Source organism: Gracilinanus agilis, chromosome 1, assembly GCF_016433145.1.
Source record: "Gracilinanus agilis isolate LMUSP501 chromosome 1, AgileGrace, whole genome shotgun sequence".
NCBI lineage: Eukaryota > Metazoa > Chordata > Mammalia > Didelphimorphia > Didelphidae > Gracilinanus > Gracilinanus agilis.
The window spans coordinates 769652185-769666525 of NC_058130.1; the positions used below are offsets into that span (position 1 = coordinate 769652185).

Genomic DNA, 14341 nt, shown 5'->3' on the forward strand with positions numbered 1-14341 from the left:
CTTTACTGTTCATTTCAAAAGCAAACACAGACATGGGAGACGACAGTCCTTTAATAAATCAACACGTGCGGCTTCATTCTTTTTTAAAGTTTCCATTCTAGGTTGGCTACTGTGCTTTATTTCACATACAGTTAACAGTCTGAAAAGTCAATTTACCCTTTTTGACACGGAACTGTAAGGAAAATTGATTTTTCAGTCAAAAAGATCAAGACTTGATGAGCGTTAAGAGAAGCACTTATCTTTTAGAGAAGACAATGTTACGGAATGTCAGATTGACCCGGGGAGCCAGGATCCCTTTCCTGACGGGGAGACTATGGTACCAGTGGATGTTGGTGGGGTGGTTCATCATGAGGAGGCTCCCGTGGGCCAGCTGCAGCTTCACCACCTCCACGGGCCGGGAGGGCTCCTTCCCCCGGGAATCTCTGTGCCGAAAGAAGAAGTCTCGGCAGGCTCCGAAGGAGACGGAGGCGATGGGACTCTTGGGAGCCAGTTCTCGCTCGTCATCGCGGTGCTCACCAATGTGATCGCAGCCGTCTTTGTATCTGCAGGGGGAAGACGGCCCACTGTTTGAGTGCTGTCAGAGGCTCCCCAGGCGCAGGGCCAAAGTGCCTGGGGATTGGAGAGGCAGCACCGGCTGTGACTTTGGAGTCACTCCGGACCGGGTTCAAGGGGCCCTCCTACTTAGAACTACCTCCGTGTTCTCAGGCAAAGCCCTTCCCCTCGGGGCCTCAGTTTTCTCACCTACAAAATGGGGCTTGGAGGGGGGAGAATGGATGGGTCAACCAGATAATTTCTCAAAAGCAGATCTTTAGTTCTAGAAATTAGCCAAGTCAGAAAAATGTCAACTTTTCTTTATTCTGCCCAGGGCTATTGGAAAAAGGTGACATTCCCGCCCCCACCCCCACTCCCAGTTTCCTAAAGCTCAGCTGTTTAGGGCCAAAAGGGAGCTTAGAAATTGGCTGGGAAATTCCCGTCAGCAAGTGAAATAATTTGTGCGAGGCCTGTCAGTTGACACCTATGAAGCACTCCTGTGTGCTGGGCTAAGCAAAGAGAAAAAGAAACAAAGGTGAGAGAAGTCCCTGCTCTCCAGGAGCTCCCAGCAATAAGGAGAGGGAGAGGAGATTGGGAAGGGCTCCGCCTCTCCTAGCCGGGCTAGGGTCCTGGGACCCCCAAAAAGCGGCCCACCATTTCCTGTTACCTGTTGATAAGCACAAAATTGAAGGCGTGCCCGGTCACGTCGGTCACACGGTCTCGAATGTGCTCCAGGACTGGGATCCAGGGCTTTGGAGACAGGGTGAGGCCCGCAAAGGTGTAGGTCAGCCCCTCGTCCCCGTAAGTGGCCTGCTTCCTCGGGATCCGGTGCCACTTCCCATACACGTGCACTCTGGAAAGATCGCCTGCCGAAAGAAAGCTCCATTGCATCAGTGCCCAAGAATTTGTTTCTGCGGCTCCCCCTAGGATGGAAGCGGGCAGCCCACCCGAGTATCGGAGCCCGGGGGCCGGCCCTAGCCCTTGGGACTTGGGGAAGAGCCAGCTGCTGATGCCTGCTGGAAACGAGATGGTGCTCGGTGCCATCCCAAAGAGAGGAAGGCTGTGCCAAAAACGATGCCAGGAGAGCATGAGGCTAGAGGTACATGGAGAGGGCGAAGGAAACGCTGGTCATTCAGCCTCTGCTCTGGCCCCTTCCTTTACCCTGGGACCCCGCTAAGTCCCACTGCTGCTTGTCCTGGCCTCTCTGGTCAGGCCAAACACGTGTAATCCCTCCAAGTGTTCAGAAAGACTGCCATTAGGTGAATGTGGCAATAACAGGAACAAACTCTGGGAAGCAGTGTAAGGCCGACAAGGGGCTTACCTCAAACCTAGGAAGAAAGCAGGCAAAATCACCCGTAGCTTTGTTTCCCATTTTATAGATGAGGAAACGGAGGATTTGGGGGGAGATTGAGTGACTATCTGACCTGGAATAAGGAAATATCTCAAATATCAACTAGGGCAAGTCACTCGAGCTCCCCGGCCCTCCGTCTCCCAGCTGTACGATGGGGACTGCCTCCTTCATAGAGGGGTTGTGAGGAAATCCTACCCTGCAGGGCTACAGACTCCTGCATCGTCACTGCTACCATCAGAACACAGATCAGAACCTGGGTCAAGTCCAGCAGCCTCCACTCTGCTACATAACTGCTTAAACCACTGGAACGGGGCAGGGATTTCTCTCCACAGCCGGCCAGCCAAGCTCAAGAAGCCCGCCATGGTGTGGAGGTAGTGGCCTAGGCATGGAGCCAGCCCTGAAACTGGGCGACCTGGCCCCACCGACAGCCCGGGACGACTCACCGCAGAGAGACTCCTCCTTGGGGTCCCCTTCGCCAGGCAAGGGGCCCGGCCTCCCTCCGGCTCCAGGAGCCATTGGCCAAGGGCCCCCTTCTCCCGTGTGGGCGCGCTACATGGGGCAGCGCTCTGACACGAGAAGGGCCCTGGCTCTGCTCTCAAGTTCATTCAGTCCCATTTCTGCTCACTCAATCACTAATTAAGCATCTCGGGTGCTTCCCAGCTGGGTGACCCTGGGCAAGTCACTTAAGCCCATCCCCTCACTCTTGGCCTTCTGCCTTAGAGCTGATAGTGAGGGGTGCAGAAGGAGATGGCTACTCCCCTACCCTGCCGGGCTGAATCGGGAGCCCAGCAGGGCCCTAAAGAGGTCCAAAAAGGGTCGCTGTCCCAACGGCTCAGCATGGCAGCCGCCCACTCCTGGGCCCACCACAGCCAGGGCTTCAAGGGGAAGCGCATAGTCCCTCGTCATGGGAGAAGCCTGGCAGCTCCAAGACAAGGGCCCCGACACTGCCGGCAGACAGGGTTCCGCTCAAAGCAAACCCTCGGTGACTGCGAAAGCTGCTGCGAATGGCAAGGAGGGAGCTTTGGCTATTGGAGACAGAGCCAGAAGTCAGAGCTGGGAGAGGCCTTAGAATAAGGCATCTGAGCCAGGAGGGGACTTGGAAGCTTCAGGGCCTGCTCCCTTGTTTTATAAGAGGAAGAATGGGAGCAGGAGGGGTCACCAGAGGCCTGGCAGAGAAGCTGGCCCCCGGGGCTTCTGGGGAGGGCAGGACCTGTGTGTGTCCTCCAGGCAGACACCCCAAGGGGCCTGGAGAAAGATGCAAAGAAAGAGCCGCTTTGGGTCAGGGGAGACCTTTGGGTCAGGGGAGACCTCGTGCCCCTTGTGGGAGTGACTGAACAAAATGGCCTGTAACTGTGCTTTAAGAAATCACAGCAAGGACAGGCCAGCCTGGGAAACGGGGAGCCTGGGAAGCCCTGATGCAGTGAAGTGAGCAGAACTGGAACAAGGTGGGCAGTCCATACCACGCTGCAAGGGAGCCCAAGACCCTCCTCAGGAGGGCCAGGCTGGGACTAGAGTTCCATGACTAAAGTCTTGGGATGGCTGCTTTTAGAGCCCTTTGTGCTCTGACTTCTGAAAAAAAGGTTTTACTTCCCAGCACAGAATGGTTCTTATTAAACCCACTGCATGCACCTTGGGGAAAACGCCAAAACCTGGAGCTGGGCAGACTTTAGAAAGTGATGCAGTGATGCTAGCAGGGCCCCAAGACCTCCAGGAATGGGGGGGGGGGGTCTTCAGCAGGGGCCAACACAAAGGCAGCCAGCCGCCCCCCCCCCCCCAGGTTCAATGCTCACCTTCAAAATATTCCACTTCTTTTTCCAGGGTCTGCAGCAGGGTGTCCGCCTCCTCCCGGCTGAATAGGACTGTATAGTCACAGTCCAGGCTCTCGGCCTGAATCTTCTGCCAGTGGTAGCCCTCAGCCAAGTTGCTGTCTGTCTCTGCCTTCTCGGTCCGGGGTCTCTTCTTCCTGCTTTCCTCTTCTTCCTCCTGGGAGGCGTCGTCGCCTTTCTCCGGCTCCTCTTTACCTTCTTCTAAAGGACACCTCTCTGTCTTCTTTGCCGCTACCCTCTCCATCTGCTATGCTCTGGAAGGGACCCAGGAGTAGGGAGGCCCGACAGAAATGGGGAGAAGCTTCCAGGTGCCTCTCTGTTGGCAACTGCCTAGGGGAGAGGGAGGCAGGTTGAGAAAAGACTCCCCCCCCCCCATAGAATCCTACAGGATAGTCTCGTGGAGGTAAAGACCTGGAGCCTGAGGGTGGGGGGACATCAACTGGGGACTGGCAGGGCAGATTATGGGGCAGAAACGTATGTTACTGCTTTTGGGGAGGATCTCGGTGGCCATCCAGGCCAACTTCACCACGAAAGGAACCCCCAGCTATGCCATGCTGGACAAGGGTCGTGCAGATGCTCCCAAAAGACCGAACCCCATTCTGCCACCCCGAATGGAAGTCTAACGAGGCTCTCTTCCGAGGCAGCCCAGGATGGCATTCGCTTTGGGGGCTGCCCGTTCTGGAGTTGGGCTTTTCTTAACCTTTCGTGTCCCGGCCCCTTGGGCAGGCAGGCAGAAACCCAAGGACCCCTTCTCAGTAGGAAAGCAAGTACTTTGTGGGATCACATCAAACAGTTCCCAGGATGTCCTCACAACGCATCTGGGCCCCAGGGGTAGAGCCCCTGCTCAAAGGAACCAGGGAATGGGGGGGTCAGAATGGAATTTGGAGATCACCTAGTCCAACCCGTGAACCTCCCCCCTTTTACAGATGGAGAAAGTGAGGCACGAGGGGTACTGACTTGCCCACAGAGGCTGTTCAGAGCTAAGAAGTCAGACCTTAAAATTAGAAACCAGGTTATACAGCTAATGGACTCGAAGAGACCCCAGTGGACCCCACCCCAGACACTTACTAGTTGTGTGCCTTGGCCAGGGCAAGTCAATTAGCCTCTGCCTCAGTTTCCTTGTCTGTCCAGCAGGGATAATGCTATTACCTACCTTCCAAGGTTGCTATGAAGATCAAATGAAATCCTTTTGGAGGGCTCTGCAAACCTTAACGCACTACAGAAACGCTTTTATTAGGTATTTTTACCAATTCTCCAGTTCAGAACCAAGGTTCTCCCTCTGGACTTGGGGTCTTTAGGGAGGGCAGAACGGTTTGCTGCCGTGTAATTAGAATCTCAAAGCAGCCAAGGCAGGGTGATTATTCAAACTCTAAGCATAAGAAAACACCCACAGAACCCTGGGATCAAAGAAAGAAAGCCTGGGCATACCAGAGTGCAGCTCGGCCAGGGGCCTTGGGGGGCTCTTTAAAGCCCAGCTGCACCCCAGATCTGCCTCCCCTCCCCCGAGAGCCCCAATCCCGTCCGTCCCCCACCTCCCACCGATCCAGAAAACGCTCACCCAGGATGCAGTCGCTACTTCCGGGTGGATTTCAGCTGCAATCCCCCCTCCTCTGGCTGTGAGGCCAGCAGTGAGTCCTACAGGGATGGCTGCATCAGAATACTGGTAGCAAAGCACTCGGGCTCCCCTTACCCATTCTAGGGGGAAGTGCACCATGGATTTCTATTGTCTAAGCGATGGGGAGAGAAGAACCCGAGCTAGGCCAGCCCCAGGGTCTTTTCCAGGGGAGACCCAGGGCGGCCATAAAGAAGGCTCCCTTACTCCATCCGTGCCTGCCAACCCAACCACCAACGGATCCTTTTATAGAGCTAGAAAAAACCTGACAGTTCATGTGGAAGAACAAAAGGTGCCGAATATTAAGAGAATCAGTGAAAAAACCTGAAGGAGGGGGCCTCGCTGTACCCGATCCCAACTATCACAAAGCAGCGATCAGCAGAACAATTCACCTGGCCCAGAAATCCCAGGGATGGCCGCCCGCCTGCCCGCCCACCCGGGAACAGATCAGGTACACGATGTGCCCCATGTATGGCGTGGGCAGCGAATGACCCACAGGAGCCCAGCCTGGCAAAAACGGATGGGAAATCTGGAAAGCAGCGTGGCACAAACGAGGCACAGGGACCAAGACAGGGTGGAAACACAAAAGGGCGAGCAGTCGGGTCTGTGGCTAATGGAAGAGTGGCCGGCCAAAGCAGGGCATGTAAGCTGGACCACCAGCACAAAGCCAACGCAGTCACCATTGGAAGAAAAGCAGAAAGTGGGGAAAAGATCGAAGACAGCTTTCTCTGCTAAAGAACTGGGCTGAAAGACCCGAAGCTGATGAGTGGTCAAAGGATGCAGTTCTCAGAGGCAGACATTAAAAACACCAGTCAGGTGGAAAAATGCCCCCAATCACTCTGGTTACAGAAATCCAAATGAAACCCCCAGTGGACCCCCCCCCCACCCCGGCCCCTCTTGGATGGGCTCACAGACAGAAGGGAATGATGTTGGGGGGAGGGTGGGAAGATTGGGGCACCCATGCCCACGCCCCGTCCAGCCATACTGGAGACCAGTCAGGAAAGGGGCTAAGGGCCGTCAGGGCGTGCGCGCCTTTGTCCTAGAGCTCCCGAGGTCTCCCAGGGAGGTGGCAGGAAAGAGAAGCCGCCAGAATATGCCTTTGGGGTGGCACAGCTGGAAAAGGGAGGAGGGCTGGCTCCGGGGAAGAGCCTTCCCAGGAGCACCGGACCCAGGGGCAGCCCTGCTGGGTCAGCGCTGCTGCCAGTGACTCAGCTCTTCTCCCAGACCCGAGGAGGAGCCGCTGCAGTCTGAATGCGGAGTCTGGGGGTCTGTCTGTCTGGCCAGGAAACCTGTTCTGTACGACTCTGGAGAATCAAAGGGCCGGCACTCTCTAGGAGGGAGCCCCCAAAATAATAAAAAAATGAATGTAAGACATTGTTTTTACACATAAGTGAGAAAAAAAGATAAAAACCTTCCAGAAAAAGGGAGGAACCAAGTCATTTCCTCAAGGGTATGTAGGGAGCAAGTGGAAAGCCTGCATTCAAACCCAGACACCAGGGTTAGCACCCCAGGCTGGGCTGGAGGGTCCCTAAAGGCCCCCCCCCCCCCATCATTTGACAGTTGAGGTAGTAAATGGCAAAGGCAGGATTCAAAGTGAGATCACAGGACGATGGGGCCACAGATTGGGGGATAGAGGAGGGACTACTGGAGCTGGAGAAACTGAGGCCCAGACAGCCTAGTTCCTGAGAGAGCCAGGCTCTGGCCCCTGCCAGCCCCCAGTGCTCTCCCTATCCAGGGGCTGGCCAGGCCTAGGTGACAGGATCTTAGGCTGGAAGAGGCACTAGTTGGGCAGTAGGCATTGATTAAGCACTGACTGTGTGCCAGACACTGGAGTGTGGGGGCAGGACCCGAGTTCCCCGACATCACAGAAGGACTAGGAGCTGGGGTGCCAGGGTCTGGGGGCACAGCCTTTGCCTTCCAGGAGGTAAAGGCCTGGGGGGTGGAGAGCCTGACCTAAGGAAGGGGGCTGGATCAGGAAAGACCTCCTGGGGACAGCCCCTCACCTGAGCCTGAAGGGTGGGAGCCTCTTCAGTCCAAGGGGAAGATGCTATCAGTTAGGAAGGGCAGATTTAGGAAGCCTGTGCCAGGCACCATGAATACAAAGAACTGAAGCAGCCCTCCTAGGAGGAGACAACACAAGAGGAGATTTGGTGGGTGGAGGGGATTAATGAGGGGAGGGAGGGCATTCTAGGCAAGAGGCACAGCCTGGGGAAAGGCATGGAGAGCAAATCTGGTTGGAATGCAGAGGGGAAGGAATGGGAAACCCCTCCAGGACACATTTTTGGGGCAGTCTGGTGAAGCCCTAGAACCTCCCATAGCACAAAATCAGAGAGAATTACAAAGGAAACCAAGACACTTGTGAGGGCTCAGAATCCTTGCTTTAGAAATAGAAGCTCACAGGCCTGGAGATGGGGGGTGGGGAGGTCCTGGGCTCCAATCTGACCCAGCCCTTGCTGCTTTTCTGTCTTAGAATTAATACTAAACAGGGTTTAAAAAAGAAAAAGAAGCCACATCCAGGCTGTTTCTTGAGCAGAGGGGCACAGCCAGGCAGGGGGTTTAGGAAGATGCTGGCCTCTAGACAGACCAGAGAGGAGGCTCTCCCAGGAGAGAGGGGACTAGGCCCTGGCTCAAAGGGCACAAGCTGTTTTCTTTTCTCTGTGACCTAAAGGGAGGCCCCAGGGATGGTGCCCTGCTCCCCCCCTCTTCAGTGCCCCCCTGGGCTTCACTGAGAGCCTCCGGCTTTACCCCAGGTTCCTGGCCCATCACCCGGCTCCCACGTCATCATCCCCCGCTTTGTACCACCGAAATGGTCTCCCAGTGAGTCTCTCCTCAATGTACCCTACGTGACCCCTGACATGGCCGGCCACGGATGGGTGCAGGGACCCATGATGTTCCTTCCTGTAATGTTCTATGGCTGGGAACCAGGGAACACTGTGATCCTGAGGGGGCCACCAGCACAGGTGGCTCAAAGGGCAGTGAAAGCCTAAACTGACCACAGTGGATGGAATGCCAAGCAAGATACCATCAAGGACACGGGGGTGGACAATGAAGGGCCAGAGACAAAGAAGAGGCTCCATGGAATGAGAGGGGCCATGGATGAGCAGCCTGCATGGGATGAGGGGGGCTGAGAATAGGGCAAGTATGGGTAGCCCCCCAAGCCCAGGGCATCTCAAAGCCCAGGGAGGAGGGCAGGGAGCCAACAAGCATTTATATTCAGTGTCTACCAAGGGGATTCCAAAGCAAAGCCAAAGCCAATCCCTGCCCTCAGGGAGCTTAAGCCAATAGAAGAGGATTAGGGAATAAGGGTAGTGGGGGGGGGGGGGGGAAGAGAAAGAGGGCTGAACGTGGCTAACAGGTCCAGGGAGGCAGGAAGGAAGGGAGGCAAAAGGCTTGGGGAGAAGGTGGGAAGCCTAGGGGCAGAGGGGACAAGGGTAGAATTCCAGGAAACAGAGATCAGGAGCACCAAAGCTCAGGCACAGCATGCTGGGTAAGAATGGGCCAGGCCAGAGTCACTGGACTGAGAAGCCAGGAAAGATAGAAGGGACCAGGCTAGGTGGAGCTTCAAAAGCTAAACAAAGGATCTGATCCTGGAGATAAGTTTATGGAATAGGAGGCTGGATAGAGCTCCAGGCCTGGAATCAGGAAGGTTCAAATCTGACCTCAGACACATCCTAGCTGTGTGACCTAGACAAGTCACATCACCCTGTTGGTCTCAGTTTCCTCATCTGTCACATGAGCTGAAGAAGGAAATGGCCAACTACTTCGGTATCTGTGCCAGGAACACCCCCAGTGGGGCCATTGAATTATCAGAAAAAACTGAGCAGCAACAACAAAGGGTCAGATCTGCTGGGAGGATGACCCATGGGGTGGGAGCCTGCTGCCGGAGGATGGTGTCCTCCACAGCAATGGGGAAGTTAGGGGAGAGTGTGAGGAGAAAGTCCTGTTGGACTTGGGAATGCCCAAACGCTGTTGGTTTCTTCAGACTTCAGGTCCAAGATGCTGGGTTGGGGAACCTTCCTCTAAGGGTTTTCTTCTCCATTAAAACTGCTTTTTGTCTTGGAATTCCTTGTAATTAAAAGCTCAGGACAACAAAACGCATTAAAAAAAAACAAAACCGTACTTTCTTTTTTCCTTTTCTTTTCTTGTCTTGCCCTAAGACAGAAGAGGGGCAAGAGCTACACAAAAGGGGCTTGCCCAAGGTCACACAGCAAGGGAAGTACTAAGGTCACATTTGAACCTAGAACCTCCAGTCTCCAGACCTGTCATTCTTTCTGTTCAGCCACCAAACTGCCCTAAGAAAACTCATTTTAAAGAAACCGATTTCCCTAAAGAGCTTAATGAATCACATCTATTTTTGGATTATAATCCCCTGAGGCCAGGAATTACCTTTTGTCACTTAAAAAATGTTTATGGAGGGCCCAAGTTAGACAAATTGTGTGACCTTGGATAGGTCATTTAACTCTCAATGCCCATCATTTCCCCAGTAGAGCTTCTATTCAGGTCTCCTGAGGGCCTGGGCAAGCTCCTGAGCTAAGCAAGCCTTTCTAGCAAGACCTCATAATCCTCTCCTACAAATCCTTATACCCAACTCCCCTTGCCCTTTCTTTTCTAGATGCTCCTTTCCGCCCGAGTCTAACCATGCCTCCTCCACTTGTATCCAAGGCAGGGGCCTGGGGAAGGCTTTACATTTGTTGAGAAGTGGGGCAGCTGGGTGTCTCAGTGGATAGAGCCAGTCTGGAGAATGGAAGTCCTGGGTTCCAATCTGGCCTCAGATACTTCCTAGCTGTGTGACCCTGGGCAAGTCCATTCACCCCCATTGCCTAACCCTTACTGCTCTTCTGCCTTGGAACCATGCACACAACGTTGATTCTAAGATGGAAGGTAATGATTAAAAATTTTGATTAGGAGGTCTGTTGAGCAGTGAGTGATGAGTTACTTTCTAAAATCCTTCAATGGATTTCCTTCCCCGCCTCATGGACCAGCGACTCTGTCCTTATGGGGAGTCTCTCCACAGCAATAGCTCCCACACCTCTAAATGGCCCCCAAGGAGGCGGAGCTCCCACCCATGCAGAGAGCGCAGACCCAGGAGGAGAGTGGGTGCTCTTCCCCTCCAATGAATGGGGTCCCATGAGAGTTAAGAATGAATTATGATGCAGAGAAACCTGGTTCGACTTGCAGGAAAAGATGCAGCTTCCCTTGTGAAAATGATGCAAAGGCAACCAGTCCCGAAGGACTTGAGAATTCGGATGAGACAGTGGCCAGCCAGGACTTCTGGAGGGAGGGCTGAGGAATAAGCAAGTGTGGAAACATTTAAAGCCTTTTTATTAGGAAAATTCAAAAGGAATGATCCTGCGCATCTAGAGCCCTGGCCTTGGCCTTAGTGCAGGACTTCTGGAAGGCAGGACACGAGGCATTTCTTAGGGAAAGAAGGGAGACAATAAACTCCAGGCTAGTTTGAAGGAAAGCGTTCTGGGGAGTTAATGTCCATGTCAGTGGGGTTCTCTTGAAGATCTGTGCTCTGGAGAAGCCCCACAAAGGCCTCAGGAGTGTCTCCCCAAGGCTAGCCTATTGGAGGGACCTCCCAGGACTTGGTAGGTGGCAGGCAGGCAGACAGAACGAGCCTCGAGGAATCTCAGACCCTTGGTGGTGGATGTGGTTCAGTCCTGTCCAGGCTCTTGGGGACTCCATGGACCACAGCTAACCGCGGGGTTTTCTGGGCAAGGATGCTTGTGGTTTGCCATTTCCTTCTCCAGTGGATCCTTTTATCAGGCAATCAGAGGTTAAGTGACTTGCCCAAGATCACAGCCAGGAAATGTCTGGGGATGGATTTGAACTTGGGTCTTCCTGACTTCAGGTCCAGTGCTTCCTCCCTCCCCCCCAACCCTTACCTTCCATCTTAAAATCAATACTGTGTATTGGTTCTAAGGCAGAAGAGTGGTAAGAGCCGGGCAGTGGGGTTAAGTGACTTGCCCAGGGCCACATTTGAATCCAGGACCCTCCATCTCCAGGCTCTCTCCACTGAGCCACCCAGCAGTGTTCTTAACCACTGAGCTCCAGCTGACTCTGGGTAAGATAACCCATTATCCCTCCAGGGTTCTAGGAGAAGGTGACTGATGTCCCATAAGCCCCCCTCAGGCTCAGAGACAAAGATGTAGAGAGATGTCTCTCACAATAAGGTTCTACCAACCCTTAGTGCCCTAACCCAAAGACCTTTCCTCAGCAGGAGCTGAGAACAGAGAATGCCAGAGCTCCAAGGAACCTGACAAGAAAACTTGAGGCCAGAACAAAGGCTGTCAGAAACTATGTCAGAGATCTAGGAGGGCCCTCAAAAGGCCAGGAGCCTGGACCCCTGACAGGGGCAGGGGGGAGGGGGGCTGGGCCTGAAGAACTGAGATCTCTTCCAACTGGCAATCTAGGCTCCCTGGATGACTTCCTAGAGTTCGACCCTTATTATCAGGGAATCAGTTCTTACCAATAATTATCAATGAATGCAGCCTGGAAATTTCCTGAATGGCTCAAAAAGCTTAGGTGGGGCTCCTACATTTACTAAGGAAGGACAGAGGGACAAACTGCCACAGGTCCAGAGGGAGCAGGTGATGGAGGATTCTGGAGACCCAGAAGACAAGGCTTGAATTTGGTGGGGAGTCACAAAGAAGCGCTTGCCCTCAGAAGGCAGGGCTAGAGCATCTCTGATCTCTCAGGTCCCTTCCAATTCTTCCATCCTGTGTACCTTTGATGTCAGGGGAGCTGGGAAAAACCTCAGAGGTCACCCTCCTCACCTTAGAGAGCAAACCTGAGGCTCATATGGACTGGAATGGCCAAGCTTCTCTGCCTGGCGAGCCCAGGACCTGCAGACCCTTTCTCCCATTTAGAGGGAATGGTGGTTAGTGAATGGTCCTGGTCCCTGAACTGTAGAGCAGCACAGGTCAGTAGAGGCCATTGGTGGGACATCTTGGTTGGACAGAGAGCGCACTGGGTCTCTAGAGAACCATTACTTTGTAAGTTCCTCAAGGGCCTCCAGGACTTACAGCTATATCTGGTGCATAATAAATGATTCCCCAGTCCCTATTAATTCGAGTGCCTTCTCTAGGTTAACTATTTCTTATTTGCCCTGCTTAAGGTTTGCTTTGTTTATAGTTGCTTTCATGCTGTCTCCTAACCCTAACCCCAATGGACTGTGAGCTCTTTTAAAGGCAGGGGCTGCCTGTGGCCCCTTTTTGTTTCTCTGCAGCTTGGCACAGTGGCTAGCATGCAGCAGGTGCTTAATCAGTGATAACTGATTGTTTCTCCAGTTCCTCTTAATTCTAGTGCCTTTCCTCTATTAAGCATTCCCTATTTACCCTGCCAATAGCTTGTTTTCTTTATAGGTACTTGCATGCTGTCTCCCGCTTTGGACTGGGCTCCCTAAGGGCAGGGGCTGTTTGTTTGTTTTTTTTTTTAATAGGCAATGGGGGTCAAGTGACTTGCCCAGGGTCACACAGCTGGGAAGTGTCTGAGACCAAATTTGAACCTAGGACCTCCCATCTCTAGGCCTGACTCTCAATCCACAGAGCTACCCAGCTGCCCCCCGCAGGGGCTGTTTTTAGCCCCCTTTTTCATCTCTGGAGCTTAGTACAGTGACTGGTATATAGTTGGTGCTTAATCAATGGGAATTAGGTGCTTTCTAGAAGTCCCTCTTAATTCCAGGGCTTATCCCAGGTTAACAATTTCCTATTTATCCAGTATATGCTTTGTTCTTATTTCCTGGCATGCAAATCTCTCTTTAAGGGCAGAGACTATCTTTGACTCCTTTTTTTTACATCCCCAGGGCTTAGCTTTGGGGCTGTCACACAATAGGTGCTTAATAAATGGTAATTTATAGATTTCTTAGTCCCTCTTAATTCTAGTGGCTTCCTTCAGTCAATTATTCTCCATTTGTCCAGCTCAGAGCTTGCTTTCTCCACTTTTCCTGGCGTGCAGTCTCTTCCTTCTGACTGTGAGCCCTTTAAGGGCAGGGGCTATCTTTGGCCCCTTTCTGCATCTCGGGAGCTTAGTGCAGTGGCTGGCACATAATTGTTTAATAAATGATAACTGACTGATTCCTCAGTGCCTCTTAATTCTAGTCCCTTCCCTCTATTAATTATTCCCTACTTATCCTGCTTAGAGCTTGCTGTCTTTTTATTTCCTTGCATCCACTCCTCCTTGAACTGGGGGCTCTTTAAAGGCAGAGGCTATCTTTGGGCCTTTTTTTACATCCCTAAGGCTTAGCACAGTGTCTGACACACAGCAGGTGCTTAATAAACGGTAGCTGATTGACTCCTCAGCCCTCTTAATTCTATTGTCTTCCCTCTTATTAATTATTCCCTTTTTATCCTGTTTAGAGCTTGCTTTCTTTATATTTCCTTGCATTCTGTTCTCCCGCCCCCACTCCTGAACTGGGGGCTCCTTAAAGGCAGAGGCTGTCTTTGGGCCCTTTTTACAGGCCTAGGGCTTGCCACAGTGTCTGACGCACAGTAGGTGCTTAATAAACGGTAACTGATTGATTCCTCCGTCCCTCTTAATTCTAGTGCCTTTCCTCTACTAATCATTCCCTATTTCCATTACCTATAGTTTGCTTTGTTTATATCTGCTTGCATACTGCACCCCCACCTCCCCACTGGACAGCGGGCTCTTTAAGGGCAGGGCTGGTCTTTGGCTGCTTTCTGCATCCCTTGAGCTTAGCGCAGGACCTGGCACACAGCAGGCGCTTAATCGATGATAACTGATTGATTCCCCAGTCTCTCTTAATTATAGTGCTTCCCTCTGTTAATTATTCCCCATATGCCCTGCCTAGAGCTTGCTTTCTTCATATTTCCTAGCATGCTGTTCCCCCCGCCCAATGGATAGCGGGCTCTTTAAGGGCAGGGCTGGTCTTTGGCCTCTTTCTGCATCCCCTGGGCTTAGCGCAGTGCCTGGCACACAGCAGGCGCTTAATCAATAGTAAATGATTGATGGAAATGGGCCCTGGTTCATACCTGCCTCCTAAGCGTGTGGCTTTGCAGT

General features: G+C 52.9%; 1 protein-coding gene across 1 annotated transcript; it reads right to left on the bottom strand.

The window, feature by feature from the left end:
• Positions 1-33: 33 nt before the first annotated feature.
• Positions 34-4957, bottom strand: ALKBH2 (alkB homolog 2, alpha-ketoglutarate dependent dioxygenase). The gene is made up of 4 exons (XM_044674030.1): positions 4862-4957; positions 3673-4038; positions 1199-1397; positions 34-542 (listed from the first exon to the last, which is right to left on the bottom strand). Exons 2-4 carry the CDS (start codon positions 3950-3952, stop codon positions 236-238), a joined length of 786 nt encoding a protein of 261 aa, XP_044529965.1. The 5' UTR covers positions 3953-4038; positions 4862-4957; the 3' UTR covers positions 34-235.
• Between the last annotated feature and the right edge of the window lie 9384 nt (positions 4958-14341).